This window comes from Phalacrocorax aristotelis, chromosome 8 (assembly GCF_949628215.1).
Source record: "Phalacrocorax aristotelis chromosome 8, bGulAri2.1, whole genome shotgun sequence".
Classification (NCBI taxonomy): domain Eukaryota; kingdom Metazoa; phylum Chordata; class Aves; order Suliformes; family Phalacrocoracidae; genus Phalacrocorax; species Phalacrocorax aristotelis.
In genome coordinates this window covers 289,203-311,087 of record NC_134283.1, presented here as the reverse complement: position 1 = coordinate 311,087, position 21,885 = coordinate 289,203, and the positions used below count along the sequence as shown (strand labels likewise).

At 44.7% G+C, this 21,885-nt stretch overlaps 2 protein-coding genes across 5 annotated transcripts in view; both read left to right on the top strand.

The window, feature by feature from the left end:
• The window catches only part of AP1G1 (adaptor related protein complex 1 subunit gamma 1), a 57,038-nt gene extending 44,204 nt beyond the window's left edge, over positions 1–12,834 (top strand). For both annotated transcript variants that reach the window (XM_075101039.1, XM_075101041.1), the window contains 10 exons: positions 391–513; positions 842–931; positions 1,433–1,560; positions 2,155–2,259; positions 4,426–4,567; positions 5,015–5,141; positions 5,594–5,689; positions 5,909–6,069; positions 7,057–7,155; positions 8,915–12,834. In XM_075101039.1, the coding sequence (XP_074957140.1) occupies positions 391–513; positions 842–931; positions 1,433–1,560; positions 2,155–2,259; positions 4,426–4,567; positions 5,015–5,141; positions 5,594–5,689; positions 5,909–6,069; positions 7,057–7,155; positions 8,915–9,016 (1,173 nt within the window). In that variant the 3' untranslated portion in view covers positions 9,017–12,834. The remainder of the gene's footprint in view (positions 1–390; positions 514–841; positions 932–1,432; positions 1,561–2,154; positions 2,260–4,425; positions 4,568–5,014; positions 5,142–5,593; positions 5,690–5,908; positions 6,070–7,056; positions 7,156–8,914) is intronic.
• Positions 12,835–14,773: 1,939 nt separating this feature from the next.
• The window catches only part of PHLPP2 (PH domain and leucine rich repeat protein phosphatase 2), a 42,876-nt gene continuing 35,764 nt past the window's right edge, over positions 14,774–21,885 (top strand). The window contains exons 1-2 of one of the 3 annotated variants that reach the window (XM_075101036.1): positions 14,774–14,967; positions 15,339–15,583. In XM_075101036.1, the coding sequence (XP_074957137.1) occupies positions 14,830–14,967; positions 15,339–15,583 (383 nt within the window). In that variant the 5' untranslated portion in view covers positions 14,774–14,829. Of the gene's footprint in view, positions 14,968–15,338; positions 15,584–15,674; positions 15,697–21,885 lie in introns of those variants that run through there. The other 2 variants (XM_075101038.1, XM_075101037.1) reach the window with 2 other exon arrangements.

The window sequence follows — 21,885 nt, the reverse complement described above, 5'->3', positions numbered from 1 at the left end:
AGCAATTGCATAAGCTCTGTTCTGCCCCCAGGGTGTCTTTGACTTAAAGCCTTCCATTTAACAGAGCAGTTTTCTGTGTTGCTTTTTGTTCCTTTTGTAGCACAGGCTTCTTATGTCCACACTCTGTCCTCTTGACAATTTCAGGATGTCTGTAGTGTGGATTTCTCTGGGTATAGTTGAGTTCATTGGGAAAATGTACTGTCCTGTACTTCTATGCATCTGAGCCTGCTCAAAATCAACCAGGAAGTGCTTGGGCATGAGGAGGCTTTTATTTCCACTCACATCAGGTGGCTTTGTGAAGGATATCGGCAGATGCTGGGTGTTACTGAGAAGTTGGCTAGTGAAACCTAACAATTTTTCTGTCTCTCAAATACACAATTGTTCTTGCAGGCAGGAAGTTATGTTCGTGATGATGCTGTTCCCAATCTGATTCAGCTAATAACTAATAGTGTGGAGATGCATGCCTACACTGTGCAGAGACTCTACAAAGCTATCCTTGGTGATTACTCCCAGGTAATACTGAACGTGACCAGGCAGCTTCAGTGTCCTTGTTGTAGTGCAATAAGTGTCATGTTTATTAAGCATCTCAAAGTCAGTCAACATCACACTGTCTAGCTCCAAGGGACAAATCGCAGAGGAGACATTCTTTTTGTTTTCTCTAATTCTCTTATGGAATTTTTGATCAAATCACATACTCCTGTTTCTTCTGCTGTGGAGAACTTCCATGGCTGGAAGGAAGACTAAACTTGCTTTGGGAAATGGTGGTGGCTTAACTTGTCATACAGGCATCCATTTACCTCTGAGGCATCTGATTTTTTTTTTTTCTTCTCCCTTCTAACAGCAGCCCCTGGTGCAAGTGGCCTCTTGGTGCATAGGAGAGTATGGAGATCTTCTGGTGTCTGGTCAGTGCGAAGAGGAGGAACCAATACAGGTATATCTTGGGAAAGACAATAACTGTGTACCTGGCTGAGGCTGGACCTGCTTGATGCTGGCTATGCAAGGGCAATGCTTGCAACATTTACTTAGCATTGGTGTCCGTGATGCTCATGGACCCTGGACAAGAATCTCCTTCCCATGCCTCAGGCATGGGCTGCATAAACTTTCACTGTGAGGAGTGCAGTTAAAATTGGCAGAGTGGTGCGGTTTCAGTGCTAACTTAGCTTGCAGGGTATCTGCTAGGATCTTAGCTGTGTATTTTGACGATAAACCTGCTCTTCAATGTGTGGAACAGGAACTATATTTTAAAACTAATATTGTAAGATCTCCACCCAGATGCATCTGTCTTGTACACTCTGAACATGTGCTACAGGCTCACAAAATTGCAGAGGAGGTAACATCATGGCCATTAAGCGACAGGTTTTTACAGTATGCCCTGGAAGGCTTGCTGCAAAGCTTCCCTCTGTCTCAGCCTAATCTTCCTGTACCTTTTCAGGTAACAGAGGATGAAGTTCTTGATATTTTAGAAAGCGTCCTGATATCTAATATGTCTGCATCTGTTACACGAGGCTATGCTCTCACTGCCATCATGAAGCTTTCCACAAGGTTCACCTGCACTGTCAAGTGAGTTCTCGTTGATGCTGTACTGCACAGGGCTTTGCAAATATGCTGGCATCAATTGTCTTCAGTAGAAGTATTCCTTGGACATGTTTTGCTTCCACAGTTTACAAGAGTTGTCTTGTTATTGTTAGCTTTTACAGTCCTTTGCAGGGTGGAAGGCTTCCACCGATTTTTTACATTTTTCTCTTTGGATGTCCTCTACTGCTTAGGGACTGAATCCATGGTGCTGTTGCTTGAAAAGCCCTTTATGGGGAAGATAAATCCTTACTTCAAACGCACTGTTCTTTCCAGTTCCTTTTTCGGATTATGGAGAGAAAAATAGTCTTGTTGCCTACTGGTGGCTTCTCAGTGTGGGTAGTTTTTTCTTATGATATACCTCATGGTGGTATGTTAATGACCTGCTGATGCTGTTGTGAAGGGACACTTCAAAAATGGATGTTGCATAGATACTCTGGGATAGATGAGTTACACAGGACGCCTGTTGAGCAGAGGCCAGATAGTGTCTTCTGGATGACATATGCTAGTCCCTTGCTTATTGCTGTTAATTCCATGGTGTGTTTTTTTGTTTTGTTTTGTTTCCCTCCTGTCCCTATGCAGTCGCATTAAGAAGGTAGTTTCCATTTATGGCAGCAGCATTGATGTGGAGCTGCAGCAGAGGGCAGTGGAATATAATGCACTTTTCAAGAAATATGATCACATGAGGTAAGTTCTGATGAGTTTTGGTGTTCAAAAGGATCATTATAATCTACTCTGATCTCTTGCATACCACACTTTGTGCTTTGAGAGCTTTGTCTAGTGATTTTTGGTAGGATTACAGAGGAACTAGAATCCCTCCCTCATCTATAGAGTTAGAGAGTGTTTTAAGAACTTAACGTATCTCACGAGATTGTTCTGTGATCAGAGACTTTCTCTGCCAAAACATTTGCCCTGCTTTGAGCTTGAACTTGACTAATTTATTACTTCTAGGTGTTGAATCTTAAATTTGCTAGGTGACTAAATGTCCGTAGGTAGCTTTTACCATGCTAGCATCACCACAGTCAATTAGGTTCAAATTGATTTTAAAATGTCTTTGGAATAAACATGCAGAGATCTATTGACCTGTGCTCCTAAGCTGTGCTCTGAACTTGCGGTAATTATTCCAATTGTTAATTCTTTTCAGTTTTTCAGAACATCTTTTTAATTTACTGTATCTTCTTGCAGAATCTGTTTAAAATCTCAGATTCTGCATGCAAAGGCAAGACTGTTTCACTGCACCTCTCAGAATCCCTGTTTTACAATTCACGAGCGTGTTAACCTACTTTTACCTTATCATTGAGAGGTCCCCATTCATCATTGCTTGGCTCAAGTGATTGTTTCTTTGAGAAAGTTAAAACCCTGCTTTGTTGCAATAACTAAAGCTGTAGTTCTTTGCAGAATAGTCATTAGTCTGCTATGTGTAATAGTTAATTGTTGATATGTAGAAGTACCGCAGATTCTGTTGAGCAAGGATCATAAGATTGGAGGAGATCATCTGGGGATTAAATTTATCCACCTATGAGAACTTTTTATACGATTCCATTGGATGGAGGAACATCTATTTTGAAGTCTAGATGAGAGGACAGGGAGAAAACAGATGCCACTGGACTAAATACTGCCCGTGTTTGTAGGGGCCTTCAAACTTTGTTTCAAAGGCTCTTGATAATCACTTTTTTTCCATAGGTACCATCTTATTCATTGTATATAGGACACAACATCCTGTGACTTCTTTTCTCTTCTCCTGTGGGATCCATGCAGCAACTCAAATTGTTCTTGGAAAAGTCACGTCAGTGAGCTTAGGGCATGTGAGCTGCTTAGGGCTTCACATGAAGCCTTATGAGTTGAGAAAAATCTAGCATGAGAGGCTTTTGATCCGAGATGACCATTGCAGACAGCAGTGTCTGGTGATCAGGCGGCTTTTGATCAGATGGCAGTGCTTGCTATACATAGTTTTGGAAAGTGCTGCACCTCAGAAAAACTGTTTTACAAGAGAGCACTGTATCTCTCCCACCCACCCCCCTCCCGAGTATATTCTGGTGTTCATTACAGTTTAAAGGTCAATGTTTAATAGTTTCTCCTCATTAAGACCTTGTTCATGGTCAAAAATGTGGCCCATTTTTGGGTTTACTGGCACTGAAACACTTCTTCAGCCCAAAACATGTGTAGGCAGTGTGGCTTATCCCTACTACATGCAGCGCTTTGTGACTTGATCTGCAAGAGTAATGGCCTTTCTTGTATTACAGACTAGTTCTCCCTATACAGGTTTTCCTAGTTTTTTGTTTTGATGTCAGGATTCTGGATCCCATGCCTCTTCTTCAGTCTCTGTATCACTTCAGGAGGGTTCTCTCAAGGGCTGAAGTTAGTGTCTCTGGAAACTTAATTTGGCTAAATGAGAGCATGGCAATTTGCTTTTCGAGCTTTGTCACCTGTTTTAAGGTGTTAACCCTTCTGCAAAGAGAAGTAAAATGAGTTGACTGTATTGCTCAACTGCATTTGGAACAGAGCAGTCAAGTGTCCCATGTCTGCAGTTAATCCACCATTGCTCAATTATTTAATCTTTGTCTTGGGTTTGTTGTCCTAGCCCCACAGAGAAAACTGTGTCAAGTACTAGGGGAGAAGAGGAGGCAGGAGGGCTTGTTTGGCTTTCAGCTGTCAACTAATGTATTTACACTGGCACAGAATGTCAGGGATTGCTTCTGACCACCTTAACCTGTCATGCAGGTTTACAGTTCCCCTGCATTGGAGCTAAAAGGAAAAGGCAGGTTGCCCTGTGTATATCATCTCCTGAATGTCTGAGTATTTGAACTGGGATCCAGGAAGATGGCACAGTGTAACTATGTCAGCTTCTTTCAGGCCAGCCCTGCTTGAGAGAATGCCAGTAATGGAGAAAATCACCACAAATGGCCCTACTGAGATTGTACAGACCAACGGAGAGACAGAGCCAGCGGTACTGGAAACAAAACCTCCACCCTCTGGACTTCAGCCTGCTAGCCAGGTAATGGAAACTGATCTAGGATAAGTTTTCACTGCCTGTTAGACACGCTAGTAGCCACTGCCAACAGTAAGCTGAGACCATATCCTGCCCCCTCTTTGCTAGTTCTGTCCTCGTGATGATTGCATCATCCCTCTGCTGTGATGGCTCTAGTGTCAAGAACAGGTGTGTGGAAGAGGTCATTGTGGGGAGTGCAAGAGCAGGCTAGGGTAAAGCCATATATCCCCGCAACCTGTTTCAGCGCGCATGAACTCCATCCTTCTCTGTGGTCCGAAGAGCATGGAAGCTAGATCTCTTGTGGGGCATGGGACCATAGCTAAACTAAGAACCTTTCTGATTGGCCAGCAGATCTGTTGGTCTTCAGGCTGAGAGCAAGTAGAGTCCATTACATTTGCAAGGGAAAGTATCAGGAAGTTGAAAATATAACTATTACATCCACTCTTTCATTAGGCAAATGATTTGTTGGACTTGTTGGGGGGAAGTGATATAACACCTGTAATCCCCACGGCACCTACAAGCAAGCCAGCCTCTGCTGGTGGGGAGCTCCTTGACCTCCTGGGAGACCTCAACCTAACAGGTGAGCAGGCTGCATCTCTTAAAAGTCTACATTCTCAGTCCTGGGGTGGGATGAGGGCTGACTAGTTCTTCACTTTATGAAAACCTAGTCTTCACACTTACTCTTACCAAGACCCATATTAGCATACAGGTGGGAGTCAGGGAATGAAGTCACAGGTTGACCCTGCATGATTAGCTGCTGAGACCTGAGTATTTTAATGCTCCAGCCTGGGAATGCTGGGAGCCTTCCCAGAGAGGATTGGGAGCTGTGAGGAATTAATTCCATTTCAATGCCTGCTAGCTCAAGAGGAGCCAGTCCTTGTTAGTGAAAGCAGAGGAGGAGAGGATAACAACACAGATGATTTGTAGAGCTTTGTGTAAAGAAATATAATATGCAGCAGTTTGATCTTTGGAGGAGTAATTACTCCTCCAAATAATGACAGCCAAATAATAATCCTTCAACATTTCTTGTAGGTTCTCCGGTATCTGCCCCTGCGCCTCAAATAGCACAGCCTCCATTTCTGCTTGATGGACTTTCATCACAGCCTCTCTTCAATGACATTGCTGCAGGTTAGGGACATGTAAATCCTTAGCCTAAGGTGCCACAGCACCCAAATAGAAGTGGAAACAAGGGGTAGTAAAAAAAAAAAGGGGGGGAATTTGGGAGTCATGTGGCACAGACGCTGGAGCAGAAGGGGGGGGGCATGTCTGTGGAAAAATCAATGCGTTGTGTGATGCTGAGAATGATCTCTGGATTCTGTAGGTCCACTGCCTTTTTGTTTTCTGCAGGAATCCCCTCAATTACTGCATACAACAAGAATGGGCTGAAGATTGACTTCACCTTTGAGAGGTCGAATACCAACCCCAGTGTCACTGTAATCACGATACAGGCCTCCAACAGCACAGAGCTGGATATGACAGATTTTGTTTTCCAAGCTGCAGTACCAAAGGTAGAGCCACTTAAGGCAACAACAGTGATGGGTTGAGGACCGGCTGCAAATACTTCTTGATTGGTGCTTTCATGTAGACAGAAACTTGCAGTATGGTAAACAAGGCTAAGAGCTGTTAATAGGTTCTCTTAGTGCTCAGTTTGGCCATCTCTTTCTAATCTGAAAGTAAATGTTATAAATGCAACAAAGCACTGGTTCATATCAGATTGGACTACTTTTTCTGTGACAAAATCTTGTTTTAAAATCACCACTTTCTAGGAAGGTTGCTAAGCCACACACAATAAAATGTTGGGTAAAAAAAAAAGTGAAGACACTAATGTTTCCCTTTATTCTTAGTTTCTAAGAAATATACCATGCTTTTTGCAGCTACAAATACATGAAAAAAAAATTGAACCTATTAGATGCTTGTAAAAGTTTGAGTCCCCACATGATGAGCTGCAGCACAAAATATGGAAGACAGGTATTGTCGAGTTCATAGTATGGCGGACCATTTAAGCAGGGTGTGATTGGAATGTTGTTCAGGTTTGAGAAAAATATACTAACTTCTGGGAGTTTGACTTCTAGGAATTAGTAATGCCCTAACTTTAATTCAGATAGGTTTCATACCTGCCATAGGAAGGAATTAGGGAAAGAATGGGCTTCCTGAAGTTACAGGTGTGCTGAGCAGTCTTGACTGTTCCTCTGCCTGTGACACTAGAAACAATGCATCACTACTTATCTTGATTCACTACAGTAAGCCCTCACCCCCTAGTATTTGTGTTGCCTGGATCTTAACTTGTGTAGGAAGCAGGTGGGCCAGTGAATATTTTGTTCTTTACAGATAGGGAACTGGAGAACTGAGTATTTGACATTATTGTGGTTGTACGTACACTGTCAGGGCTAGGAACTGAACTCTTAATTTCCCTTGCTTTCTCTCAGTCCAGACAAATCGCTTGATGTTTTTACTTGATTAAGCATCAAATTGTTTTCTCTTTGCCCTTTCTTCAGACATTCCAGCTGCAGCTCCTGTCTCCCAGCAGCAGTGTCATCCCTGCATTTAACTCGGGGACCATCACACAGGTCATTAAAGTCCTGAATCCACAAAAGGTGAGTGATTCTGAGAACAGCTACTTCATTGTCTTGGAGTCCTGCATGTAGGGGCAGTCAGGGATGCATCTCCGATGAGAGATAGGGAGTGATGGTAATTAATTATGTGTATTTAATGGCACTCATTTTAGTTAGAGTTAGGAAAAAGTTATGAAAAAGACAGGGGGTTCTGGGCACAGGTTTGACCTATTTTGTTACAATGCTAAAACAGATTCACAGCTTTGCTATGTTCTTGAATTCATTAATGTCTTGCAGCAGAATGGTGGTTCACCAAGTTTTTAAATGGCCTTTCTAGAGGAGCACAACCTGGCATTTGTATGTTATGGAAGTGATGTCTGAAAGGCAAGCATCTTGCCATATAAGTATATTTAACATTTGTTCTTGCTATCTGCAGTGGTGTTACTTGACATGTTTGTTACACAAAAAAAGCTTGATCCATAGTCTTAACAAAATTGTCTGCTTTCTCAAGTGTTTTTTGTTTTTAATGTGATGAGTGTAGCTTTAAACAGTTGATGGAAAGAATCTTTAGTGTGATTTAACCGTAATTCTATTTGTTTTGCAGCCTATAGCAGGCTTCGAGACTGGGATACACAGACTTGAGGGGAGGGAGGGGTATGGCCCACATGTCCTCCTTAAGAGGCTTTGCAAGTATTCAGATGGCACCAGAGGAAAAAATAAAATTGAAATCGCATATTTCTTCCTTTGTGGGACACCTTAAGGTCTTAAACATCTTTAAGAACTTAAAACATCAAGTTTTTCATAGGTTAACACTTATATAGTGCTTTAGATGTTGTGTTGTTGCTAGACTGACATGTAAATTAGAAAAATTCTCAAATCTCAGCCCAAGATTCCACTGAAATGGATGGAAAACAACATCAAATAGAGGAAAAGCTGACACTTTATCGCTATAGATCAATATAATCAGTGTATCTTCCTTATCCTGAAGCTGGTTGGAGCAGTAATTGTCCTCCTTTCCTTCCTCTGCTATCCCTTTTGTGTATTTCCCTGTAAGTATGGGTAAAAGAGCCAGAAATAGTTATCTTTTTGCTTTTCCTTTTAGGGTTTTTGGGAAGCAAGTTTTTTTGAGAGTGAGGAAAATAGGGAACCTGGCTGGAGCATGCTGTGCTCTAGCTATTATTATGGGCCACCTTGTATCTGGAGAACAGCCAAATGACAGTGTAAACCAACTGAGCTATTCCGTCATTTACTCACAGCAGCAGGAAATGTTCTTGGAGACTGTGTTTCCAGTCCTAGGCTGTTTCCTTCATAGAGCTACTGAGCTATGCAATACTTGAAGTTTTTAGACCACTGCTTTGAATGAACAGGTAGTATGGGAAATGACAGCTGTCCCTGTGATCCTAAGCGCAGAGCAGGAGAGTCTGGATCTGCCTCTTGCTTTCTTCTGTTGTTAACTGGGATTTTAAGGTAGTTATTTCTGTAAGTAAGGACTTCAGTGCTTGTGAGAGCAGGGCCAGTGCAGACACATGTGGGTAGAAGCCATGTTATAGATTTTCTAAGAGCTTGTACCTGATCTGAGAGCTACAGTGACGAATCAATGTCCTAGCAGAGTAAGCATTTATCTGCAGTGTCATAGCTTACCCTGCACATCCTTCCAGCAAACTGTTGTGGTAAGGAAAGACCGGTGTTTTGTATTCATGGGGTAAGGGAGGGAAGCTAGATGGGGGGGATTTGCTGACCTTTAATGAAGACCTGAATTTGTTTTGTGTTTGGTTTGTTTTTTTCCCCTTTTCTCTTGTAGCAACAACTACGTATGCGGATCAAGTTGACATATAATCACAAGGGCTCAGCAATGCAGGATCTAGCAGAAGTCAACAACTTCCCCCCTCAGTCTTGGCAGTGAGGCTCTGGCACCATTCTTATTCTCACCCCACCCAATCAAAAGAACTCTGGGAAGAAGGTTGTGATCCTTGGCAATCCCCCAAACTGCACCATGGGCATGGGGATCATATGAGACCTGCTGATGAGGAGGAACTTTCCTGAAGTGATTGCTGACTTTGAAGCATATCTGTTAAAGACTAATCTCCTCTCCTCCGCTGATGAGGCTGGCGGCTTGTGGAGGCTCCTGTGCACTCTCTCACACATGCATTCACAGCCAGAAGCAACATTCCCTTCTCCCCTCCCACCCACCCCTGTCCCCAACAAAGAAACACAGCCTGGTTGGAAGAGAAGTCTGGAATTTCTAGCAGGGAAGCTTTCTTCTCTCTGCAGCAAGTGAACAGCAGCCCCTTCTTTCTGCTGTCTTTTCCCCCTGGGGTAGGAAAGGCATGTTGTCATTCATTACTAGCTGGATTCCTTCAGGCACTTTCGTATGGGGCTCAGACTGGGGGCTTGGGGAATGTCAGGCTGCTCTGCCTCTTTCTTCCTGTATTCCCTGTGTCTGAAGGGGCTGGAGGCTTCTTATGGCCTATTCAGTGCATTATTGTGTACACTCACCTCTTAGTTATGTGATACATGCCAAGAGCAAGTTAGGTCTTGGGAGTTCATCTGCAAACCTGGGACAGTGCAGGAAAAGAGGTGCTGGTGAGAGTTGATAAAATTGCTTTGGTGCTGTACTTGGCAATGAAGACTTTACACTTGAATTTTCTTTCTTTCCATCAATAGCTACAGCCATGCAGATTCAGAGTCTTCTGTACCTTTCCCAGAAAGTGTGGTGATGTATGAGCAATGTAGAGATCCAAGGAGCATCTGGTTTTCCACCACGGATGATTTCAAAGCCTTTGACCCATTAGTTGTGGTTTATGGGTAGAAAAGACATACTCAATTCTATAGATCAGTCTGAGGGCTCTTTCCCTGCTGGGAGACTCATCAGAGACTATGCTGCAAAGTTGTTCTTCCCAGTTATTCCAGACCTTCTCCCCAGTTTCATTTCCAGAGCCTGTTGTAGACCCCCTGGATTCCATTTGAGTTACTTCTGACTGGGATATTTGTGTTGTATCTGTAATATTGGCACTGAAATAAAGACCATGCGGTTTAAAGAGACCTTTCCCATTTTGTTACTTAATTGATCCTTGTAGTTTTCTCCTTGCTCCCCTTTCAGAGAAATGTGCTAGTTCAGGTTCATGCTGAAAGTAACTGAACTGTTTTTTGAATGGAAGCCAGTCGTTTGAGTATTTGGATCTAAAGATGTGAGGTCCAGTACTCTTCTAAGCTTATAGAAGGCTGTAAGGCTTAGAGAAAGCTGTACAGTTATGCTGCCTAGCATGAACTGTTGTCAAGGTGGTAGAGTTCCGTGAATTCTCATGGAGGTGATGTATAGGACATAAAGCACAGATCTTCATTCATGAGTGTGCTGGAAAGCTAAAGGTACTCCAGCTTCCAACCCAGTGCTTTCTCAGAAGAAACAGATGGCACATCTGCTTTATTTCTGTTATTAGGGCTTTCCAGATAGTGACCATTTGGTGCTCTGATGGCAAGCTTAGATGCAGCTTTTTGCATCTGCAAAAGCGCTAACACTAGGCTCCAGTTCTTGCCAAAAACATTGCAAGAGCGGTGTACACTGTACTAAGGGAAAATTGAAGACCTATTCTGCCCTTGAATAGGGAGCAGGAGGCCACTAAAGGTTGTTCAGTCTGCTTTGGTTTTAACTGCATTAAGTAATATAACATAGGACTGTCACTGATTTAAGTGCTGGTCTGTGTAGTGGAATAAGGTTAGCTGCATTTTTGCTGCCTTATTGATCAAACAGGTTTGGGCATATAAAATTTGGGTTATAAAATCTGGAAGAATGATGTATGATTTCCTAAAAAGTATTTCTGGGTTGTGGCAGGGTCGTGCCTTGGCTGCCAGTGGTGAGACAGATATTGTGCTTCAGCTAGAAGCATCATGAACCAGGCAGTCTTGCAGAAAATGGCTGAATCAAAGTCCATTTGTAGGTGCTGAGCATTTACTTTGTTGCTTTCACTGCCGTTGTGACTATTCACCACCCTGCTAGCTCAAATTCTATAGTGTTGAAGGCTGAGCATGCCAAATCTAGACTCCGTTGAGCTCTGAGGGTGTCCCAGACACAAAGCTAGAGGAAGGTGTTTGCCTTAGTTCCTGAATGCCCCATAAACCCTCTCCTCACAGAATCGTACACAGTCACTTCTTCTGAAATCTGGCACACCTCAGTCTCCATTTGTTTTTGCTGAGAAGCAGTACTGGTGCAGGAGGATTAGATGGGGATAAAGAAGTAAATGGTCTCTGACCTGGCCAGTTTGTTGCAGCATAGTTGGGAACAGCTTATCTTGTCCCTCTGTTGCCCTTGTTTTCTGTCCCCTAAAGCAGCTGGGTTTTGTTGTTGGTCTCTGTCTGGTGAGCTTATAGGGTAAATTCCTACTATGTCCTTGGCTCCTTCAGCCACCCTTGCACAGAGTGTTTGTGTTTTGGGAAATAGGTGATTTGTCATATATTTCTGAGGTGAGCTGGAGGAGGTGGTGCACGTACCTGAAATACATTCTGCTTGAAGCCATCCCTTGGCTGTGAAGTACTCCTTTGAAGCAGCTGAACATTCCTGTTGTCCTTGGAGCTCTTTCCCTTCCCCTTGCTAAGGGATCGGGTACTAACACTGCCAGAAGGAGGGCCAGGTTTCACACGTTCCCGTACCTGCAAAACTAGATACCATTGCTTGCTTCTTGACCCCTAAGTACCTCGTAAGCTCTGTGCTGCTGCTTTGTTTTCTCACTGGAGAGTACTCGCATGTCCACATCTGAGGCACTCTGAGAAAAGGGTGAGTCTTTTTCCCACCAGTTGAGTACAACAATTCTTACAGGTCTAGCCAGCATTTTCCTTGCTTCAGTGTAAGGGGAATATGAAGGGAGCAAGATACAGACTTCATGGCTAATCTAATATCTGCACTGGAGACTTTGGAGCTGAGAGAGATTGAATGTCTGCTTTTTTTTTCAAGTGAATGTATTTTGAGTCAAAAAGAACGACAGGAAGAATAGTGGCCATAGTGGGCCTGAAGGGGAAGAAGATGCGGGAAGGTCCTAAGATTCGACTTTGTCCAGGTTTTGATGGGACAAAATATGGCCTTGAACAACCTTTTGAAGCAATAGCAGTGAGGGGACTGCCACCTATACGGTACCATGGATATATAACTCAGAAGATTCTGAAACAGCTGGGAAAGGTGACTTAGTGCCTTCCTCAAGGCTGGTACTAGCTGCAAGATGGAGCAGCAAAGATGGCTTTTTTTCAGGTCTGCTGGTGCGCTTTCTATGTGTTCATTTTCTACTTGGGGGCTGTGAGGGAAGGAGCTACTGGACTGCTTCCCTCTTGAACTTTCACTCTATTCCTGTATATTCCTTTTTCTTTCCTAATGTTGTAATTTACATTTTACATAGAGCCGCATCCCACCTCTTTGACAATATAGTAAAAACAAAATCCAACCCACCCGTCTAGCCCCTCAAAAAAACCCCCAAACATAAAACTCCAACAAACTCAACCAAATTTAAAGTAAAAATATGCCATTTGAGCAGGGAGCCTGGTGGCATTTGAACTTCTGCAGACCTATTTTTGAGATGTGAAAAATTTAAATAAATGCTGAGTCTTTGGTGAGCGAGGAGCATAACAGATGTAAACATTTACATGGGATGCATTAGACTTCTGCTGTGTGTATTGTCTTTTGGTTGAAACAAATTATGAAGTGACTAATAAAATGAGTCAATATTCAATGATTTAAAACTGCCTTGTTGCTTTTTGCAAGTTACAGTGGGATAGGATTTGTTGATTCTTAATGTTTGGCCATGACAAGGTCAGATGATGTGAAATAATCAGTAAGGGCAGAATTTGAAAAACTTTCCAGATAATTTTGGGGAACAAAAACCCAAACATGGGTAGACAATTACAAAACGCTTACACCATTCATGTGAAGTGTCACCCTGAAAGAGAACTTGTCAACTGCCAGCAGCGATACTTGTCTGGGTGCTAGGAAGGTATGATGAGATGTGAACGCAAGGCATTTTTTTCCCTGGTGTTTGCAGCCTGCCCTTGGAATGGCTTACGATTCCCTTGCTGACTAAAGAGCCCTTTCACGCTCCACGTGCCTCTACAACAACCCTTGTCCCAGTATCATTGTCCGTTAAAGCAAGACATGTTCCTGCTGTAAGGTTCTTCCTTGCATTTTCTAGTCACAGTAACATTTTATTAGATAACTCTTCATGTGTGTTCTGACACATAATTGCACTTCTCTCTGCAAAGTACAATCTCCGCAATATTGCCATGTGTCTGTCCTTTATGGAAGTTCTCTTGAGGCATTTCTAGCTACAGCTGTGTAGTTCTGTAACTGCTTTGTATCATAATCATGCCTTTCTGTGGGGAGAACCCAATGAAAAATTGATTTAAAGTCCTCTCAGCTTGTGTGTATAGTCTGGAAGTGTTAAGAACTAGGTGGCCTGTCCTGTGCCTGCCTTGGTTTAATGATGTGAATTAATACAAAGTGCCGGGGAGCGCTTTTAACCTTGCTGATAAGATGGGTTGTCTGTCATCCCCTTGTGTTTAAATAGGGGAGCCCTCCAGATACTAGAGAATTCAGAAACGGCATCAGAAGCTGCCAATATGTGTGGCAGCAAACAGTCAGTCACCTTAGGCCCTGGTTCTAGAGCAGGACATACCGCTGGGAGGCTCGTCCTTGGCATTCCTCCTGTGCGTGGGGCCTAAGCCCAGGGAGCGCTGTGCGGGCGGTGCTGTGTGCATCATGTGCACCCAGGAGCAGATCTGCAACGCTGCATACAGATTGCTGTGTGGGTAGACCAGAACGAAGACAGGAAACGTATAAAGGAAATGTAATGCAATTGAAACCTGTTCGGCGCAGTAATAATACCAATGGTGAGTTGGTAAGCTGGACTTAACTCTGAAGTAAGACCAGGAGTTAGTGTAGCAATAAAGAAATGTGGTGACGACAGGCTAAGTTTGGATCCATTGGCGATTATGGGGAGGGTGGGAGGCTTTTCTTGTTTTGTCTTTAATGCGCTTGGTCCTGTTCAGACACAAACAGTGGCTGCCTTCAAGCATCAATCAAGTTCTGGTGAACCTTACAGCAACCACAATGTTAGCAGGCAGTAGCTAAGGCACATGGACCTGCACGGCGCAGGGAGGAGGGCGATGTTCAGGTACTCTGCTGTCTAACTTCAGCCTTGGGAGGCTGATGTAACAGGTGCTCTGGAGGTAAGTGAGGAAATCGCGTGGCAAGACTGTTCTAGGGGTTACGGGTAAGCTTTTTCTTCTTTCCTCATCGGGTCAGTAGGTACGTTGTACCCCCCGCTTCTTCGGAAGCGGCTGCGCAACTCGCGCTAACGCCATGCCAGGCACGCTGCGCGGGGAGCGGCGCCGCCCGCCGGCAGCGCCGCGGCCGCGGGCTGACCTGCCCGCGCCCCCCGGGGCTGCCTCCCGCTGAGCGCCTGCTCCGAGCCGCCCGGGCAGGGACGGCAGCCGCGGCGCCGCCGCCGCGCACGGTCCGCGCTGCGGGGGCGTTCCCCTGCCGCCGCCCCCGCGGGGAGGAGGCCGCAGCTCACCGCAGATGAAGGAGCCGCTCCGCCGCCGCAGGTCCCGAGGCCGGCGGCACCGGAGGCCGGCGGGACGGGGTCGGGCGGCGGAAGCCCGCGCGCTTCCGGGGCGGGGCCTGCGCGGAGCTGGGGCGGGGCCGCCGCCGCCACCCGGGGTCTCGCCGTCCGGCCGGCCATGGGGGAGGCCGGGCCGGGGGCCGGGCCGGGGCCCCGGGAGACGCCGGAGCCTGAGGAGGACGAGGCGGCGGCGCCGGCGTCGGGCGGCGCACGGGGGGGCCGGGCTGGGCCTCGCGGCGGCATCCGGGTGCTGAAGGTGAGGGTGGGGAGCGCGGCCTGCGCGGCGCGGGCCGATCGGGGGGCGCTCGGCCCGCCGGCCGCTCCTGGCAGCTCGGCGGGGTGCCTGGGGGGCTGCCCGCCTCGACCTTGGCGGGACGGCCGGGTGGGGCCGGGGTCTTTTCGTGCCCGCGTCCGATCGAGGCTGCCCGGCGGTCTGTCCGGCTCGGCGCCCGCGGGGCTCCCGCCGGCTCATGGAGAGCCGTCCCGGGGGGTGCCGGCGGTGCGGGAGGCCCCGGCCGCGCCTACGGCCTGTGCAGAGGGGCTGGCAGCGCGGCCCTCGGGGGAGGAGGGCAGTGGGACGCCGGCTCGGAGGCAGCCGCTGACGCTCTGGTTTGGGCTGCCTTGCAGAGAAATGTGAAGCGCAATGGGAGCAGGAGCTGTTTGAACAGGAGTCGCTTCGGTTCCCGTGAGAGGGACTGGCTGAAGGAGGACGTCAGACGAGGCTGCGTGTATGTTTATGGAAGAGATTCTGCAGCCAGTGCTTCTTCAGACTTGCGCTTGGTCCTCTGTACAGTGGACACCCCAGCATCTGAGATATGTGATGGAGAAGGGAGGAGAAACCTCTTTTTGCAGCTTCATGGAGACCTGGTCAGGTGAGGGCTGAGAATGGAAAAATATGTCTGAGAAATATTTGCTTTGGTCTTGCAGGGCTCTTCACCGTGTGCCTACCTATGTTAGCAGGGCAGATGTGGAACAGGTAGAGCTGGTAAGTAGCAGTTAGACACAGCCTTGAGTAATGCTGTTCACAAAAATGAAGTAGTGGTGCGCCTTTTACACATCTCTTAGTTAAGCCGTAGGTGTTTTAGCGGGGAGGGTTGAGGATTTGGGTGGTGCTCCAACCAGAAATATGTCCTCGTTTTGTACGTAGGGGCTACCATTCCTATACCCCTTTATTATGTTCTATGTTACGGACATCTTAGCATCCAGAAAACTTAAGGTATTTAAGAGGCTGTAAACATTTGTTCTGAGTTAGTGAAACACGTAATGTACTTTCACAGTTATGTCATATAATATTTATGCTTGTCATTTTTTTTGCTAAGAGGAGCGCCCAGGTAAATAATTAAATGTAGATGGAAAGATAGGATAGTAAGGGTTATATAAAGAAGGCTTAAGCAACAGATTATATGTTTTATGCCTGCAGTTGATTTAGGCTGAAAATAGACAGCTCAGGGTTTAATGTGCATGAACTTTGTGCAGTGGGGTGTATTATGGACTCCTGGAGGTTTACAGGTTCCTATTAGGTTTGTTAGGATTTAGACTTTGCATTGATTCTTCTGGACTTAAGGTTCAGTTGTAAAGTTGCCACTCCTGTTCTCAGGGGAAAAAAATTGCTATGGTCTCCTTACATGAAGGCTAAGCAGTAGAGGCAACACACGCTGAACAGGACTGGTAGCTGGTTTTTTTGATAGTGAAAAAGTCATAAGTTGCATGTGTCCAAATTTAAATACCATGGCATGTGTTTAATCACGTAGAGGTATGGAGTGCTAGTGGCAAGAGATGCAGAGAATAGGATGTGCTTAAAGCTGACTGTTAAAAAAGTTATTTAGACCTGTTTGCCTTGCCTTGCTCAGCCTGGGTTATTGGAACCAGGGGTAGGTTAGTTAGAAATACTGTATGAGGATAGATGGACACTTTAACATAGCCATCGAGGCAGCTGAAAATCTCCATTCATTGCTTGAAGAATTTATAAGGAAACTGGCTTGTTTTGGGACCTAACAGTGGGTAGATTTTCCAGAGTTTAGTAAGAAGAGCAGACCCTTTACTGCAGATCATGAAAAAGGCTGGGTAACGCTTGTAGATGTGTTCAGAGAGGAATGTTTTGACTTTTTTTTTTTTTAGCTCTTGAAATGGCTTTTCTGTTTGAATTCTTTTAAGTATCCATCTCTCTTCCTGTGCTAGGTAGCTGTGCCTGTCTTTGATTTGTGGCAGGCTTTGCAGTGGATTAGCAAATAGGTCCTGCTACCAGTACTTTGGAAACAAGTACCGAGTTGTAAATGTATACTTCCCACTCTTGTTCCTTCTTGGTGTGTCTAGCACTCTGTTGAGCTTTGTCTTAAATTTCATGAAGAGTTCTTGATTACAGCGTATCTGTTCCTTGTAATTCTCAGAATGTATTTGCCACAGAAGAGATCCCTGAACCCACTGGGGGGGTTCTTAGTCGAGAAGTGGGAGTTACCGGTATTGCTTCAGTAACGTCTGTGTTAGTAACAGGAAGCAGGCCTGGATGGTACCTGCTTGCATGTCCACAGGAAAATAACAGAATGCTCAAGATATCCCCACGCCCTGTTGAGATAATTCCTTCCTTGAACAAAGTTTACTGATTAATGTGTTTGCAAGTGAAAATTACTCTGTTAAGCATCTGATTGCTTTTTACCATAGGTACGTTTCTCTCCCAGACAACTTCTGAATTCTTCATCCTTTTAATATCAGTAGGTGACTTTCTTTCAGAAGCTGAGTATGGCAAAGATTGATTTGGCACCTAACTCAGAAGACTCAAAAACGGACAGTAAATGAAAGAATAACATAAACCATTTTTGTGTATTCACTTTAAATATTCAGTGGTGTCCTTGTGATCATTCTGTATTTCCCTTTCAAGTCCCTATACAGGGGAGTCAGTTTCTGTCAGAACTTTCTTCTCTACAGCACACCTCGAGGATCTTAAGAGTTCTCTTAGCTAGAACCTTTCCTTACGTTAGCACCCTTTCATATCTAGAAATTATACCTTCTTACAGATGGAGGGGATTAAACAAAAATAGCACAGATACCTTCTTTGGTCTGGAGACCCCTCGCAACAAAAATTTAAACTACGGAGGTATGAAAACTTGACTGTTGCTTATGAAGAAGAGCTACAGTTGCAGCAGGAGCTGCGTAACTGTTGCTACTTTTTGTTGCCTTTTCTTTCTCCTTACCCTTTGTACCCTCTCTTAATGGAGCTGCTTCTCTGACCACTAGGAGTGTCCAGTCCCTGATATGTGATACTGATGTGGATATAATGGGCTCTTTGTGCCTAATAGCAGCTGCTGTGACAGCCAGGGTGATCTCCATGTGTGCTAGCATTCAGGGGGTATTGCACTGGCTACAGAAGAATTTTTGCATTTCTGATGTGATCGCATGCCACGTTGGGTTTCACACCACATTGCCTTCTCTCAAAGGGAAAGCATGTTTTTCTACCTCAAGCTTTAACTATTGCCTCTGGAACCGGTCAGCCTTGATCATGTTAGTGAAGAAATTCCATATAGAAACCGCCATCGCAGATACTGGTTTTGGTTTTCCGTTTCCTGGCCTATCCTAGATTTTGTTAGTGTATCACGTGGCTCCTGACGAGAACTTGGACCAGTGGTCCATTCAGTCAGGTCTCCAGAATGTCTCCAAAGGCATTCAGTGGATTGCTCCCTTTTCTGGTTTGAATGCGGTCTGCAGGTAATGAGGTGGTTTGTTTGTGGCTTTATTTACAAAGCCCTGTGCTGGACCCGTGAGTGTCATTAGCTAAATGCGTGGACCCGTGCTGGTGTTTCCTGGGTCACAGACTCAGCTTACCAGCTAATGCCGTAAGAGTAGCTCAGCCATGGGCTGAGTGTCAACAGCTTGTCCCACCAGGTCTTCACACTTGAAATGTGTAGCACCAAGCCATGCTTCATCTGTGGGGTGGTCAGTCAGTGTCTGCTGCGTATATGTAACTTTTTAGGTGTCGATTTTTCTGTAAACTCAAACTCTCTTGCCAGGTAGTGAACTTTGAACAACTTGTGGTGTTTTGCAGACAACTTGCAGAATTCAGAAGACTTAACTTTTTGGCAAGGCTTTTTTGTTCCAGGTGGTGCGATAGTAGAGACTACTCTCTCGGCTGGTTTTCAGATAGGAATGGTACTATGGCAAGAGAGATATGTTTGTTGAGGGATTAGGCTTGAATAGATACTACTGCCAATGTTCCTTTTGAACATGGCTTTTTTAGAAAAGAAACAAAACCAAGGGCACTGTGTTTGATGTCTGAAAGAAGCATATCAGTTTGATTTACCTCAACAAGAAAGAAAATTCTTGCTGAAGTGAAAGATGAGGGGAAAAGAAATAATGAAAAATCAGATCGCATCTCCAGAAGGGGTAACTATAGTGCGATGCGGTATCCAGCTTTTTCAGGAGGGTAAACCACAGTACTCTACCTCAGAGAGTATTGAGCATCCTGTAGGACTGTGATTTAATTTGTGTCATATGAAAAGCACTTATCCCTTTACTGTGTTAAGGTTCTTCCTGAACTCTGATGTGCAAGAAGTATATTTTTCAGTGCATACTCACAAAAGCCTCAGGTCCAGTCAGTGACCAAATTGTAATGGTCAAGTGAGATTTTTTTTTTACCTAGGAAATGAAGATGCAGACTACTTGAAGTCCTCTTTTTGTGAGTGACATTCAAGGTTTATGGTTCCTGAGCCATGGGTCACATGATGGAGAAGTGTCTTCTGGCAAGCATAAGGCTTTAATAGCAGAAGAATTGGAATCTAGGGGTAGTTGTGGGAAACTTGGGCAAGCTATTTGGAGATCCAGTCAAATCTTTCGTATTCTGCTTGTGTTCTGCACTGAAGGGTATAGAATCCATCAGAGTTTACTGTTTTGGAAGTCAGCATTGTTCAGTGCAATCTATTATTTATTCCAGTTTCTAGTAGCTTGCCTATTATAGGAGATGGATACACAGGTTTGTCATTTCCAAGATTACCTCGGAAAGCTCTTTTGAAAGTTTGGTGTCATGTTCACTGCTATCTGTGGCAAAAAAATTAAATGATAATGTAAACCTCAGTTACTTATTTATAGAAGCGCTTGGCTCTGAGCTTCTAGATCTCAACAGAAGGTCCTGCAAAAGACTGAGAACCTGCATTTGAACTGAAGAACTGAAGCAAAAGGGAGAAGCATTGATGGCATTACACTCTCTTGAACCAACCTCTTGTTATGTGGCCATCTGGCAATGCAGGGAAAGAAAGTGTTTCATAAATCAGCTTTTCATGCTGATTGTACAAAGAGCTCTATCTTAGCTGGCCTAGGATCTTTTTCCAGGAGTTCCAAGAAGATGAGCAGTGTCAGAGCGATTAGTGGTAGTGCAGGTGATCAGCACTGTTTGAAATTTCCATGCTCAACTGCTGTTTTCCTTTTGGGACTTTTTGTTTTGGAAGCTATTTTCCATTTTATCTTGGAAAGCGTACGATTTGGTCCTTGCTTATAGCTCTCCAAACTATTTCAGAGGACTTCTCAACTCATTGATGATATAAAGTGGATGGCATAATCAAGAGTGAAGTCATCCCAACTACAGGGGCAAGCTACACTTTTTGTGATACTGACCTGGATTCTCCTTCTAAGACACATGAATTTGTACCAGGTAACTTCCACGTGGTCTTGAGATTAAAATTTGACAACTGGAGCTAAACAACTGACCCTTGACAGGCAGTCAGGAACCTCATGAAGTTCAACAAAGTGAAAATGCAAGTCCTGCACCTGGGGAGGAACAACCACAGGCATTAGTACAACTGGGGGCTGACTGGCTGGAAAGCAGCTCTGGGGAGAAGGACCAGGGCATCCTGGTGAGCAACAAGCTGACCATGAGCCAGCAATGTGCCCTTGCGGTAAAGAAGGTCAGCAGCAACCTGGGCTGCGTTAGGAGGACTGTTGCCAGCAGGTCCAGGGAGGTGGTCCTTCTCCTCTACTGGCACTGGTGAGGCCACACCTGGAGTGCTGTGTCCAATTCTGGGAGTACAAGGGAGACAAGGACTCACTGGAAGGAGCAGAAGCAAAGAACCACTAAGATGATTAAGGGACTGCAGCGTCTTTCATCTGAGAGAGCTGGGACTGTTCAGCCTGAAGAAGGCTTAGGGGAATCTTATCAGTGTGTATAAATACCTGATGGGAAAAGAGGAAGACAATGGAGCCAGACTTTTTTTCATTGGTGCCTAGTGACAGGACAAGAGGTGATGGGCACAAGTGGAAATACGGGAAGTTCCCTCTGAACATCAGACAACTGGCTAAGCACTGGCACGGGTTGCTCAGGGAGGTTGTGGAGCCTCCTTTGAGATATGGAAAACCCAGCTGGACGGGGTCCTGGACAACCAGCTGTAGATGGCCCTGCTTGAGCACAGGGGTTGGGCTAGATGGTCACTAGAGAGGCTTGTTGCAACCACATTGAGTTGGTGATGATAAAGATTTAAAAAAAAAAAAAAGTTCAGAACTGTGATTTCCATTTTACTAGTGATAATGAATGGACTGACTTTGAAAAAAGTATTTATTTAAAGTCTTAAATACTTGCATTACTGTTTAGTATGATTTAATGCTGTGCTTGTGATGGAGCCTAAACTCACCTTCTAGTCAGTATAATGGGATAGGAATATCTGTACTGAATTGTTGGCAAGCTGAACAGCAGTAATCATCTGAGTGCTGTGATTTGGCATTAGGTACCTTAAACTCCTGTGGATTCTGAGCATTTGTTCAACTTGTTTTGGGAAGTTAATGTGAATTTGGCTTTAACAAAATTTTGTTAGTCAAAAAAGACATTACGAATAATTGGGAACATGGCAGAAACCGTGTCTTTGTCGTATGTGTGTGTCATAGCATCTGATTTGGATACCAGAGAAGTATCCTCCCCTGGGGAGGGCAGGAATGGGAGGGATTGTGCTTTCTGCTGAAATTTATCTGAATTTGCATTAAACTACACTGGCTCTCTCTTCATTTCCTTTTCTTTACTGGTTTAAAGGAGTAGAAAGAAAAAGCAGTTTTTCTATTTAAAAAAGGCATCACCACAAAAAACTGCAACAAACCAGCCGTAGCAGCAGCAATGGTATGCGTTACTGACAGTCACCTGATTACATCTTGAACTTTAAATTGATGCATGAATGTTATTCTCATGTATGAGTTTTGGAGTATACTT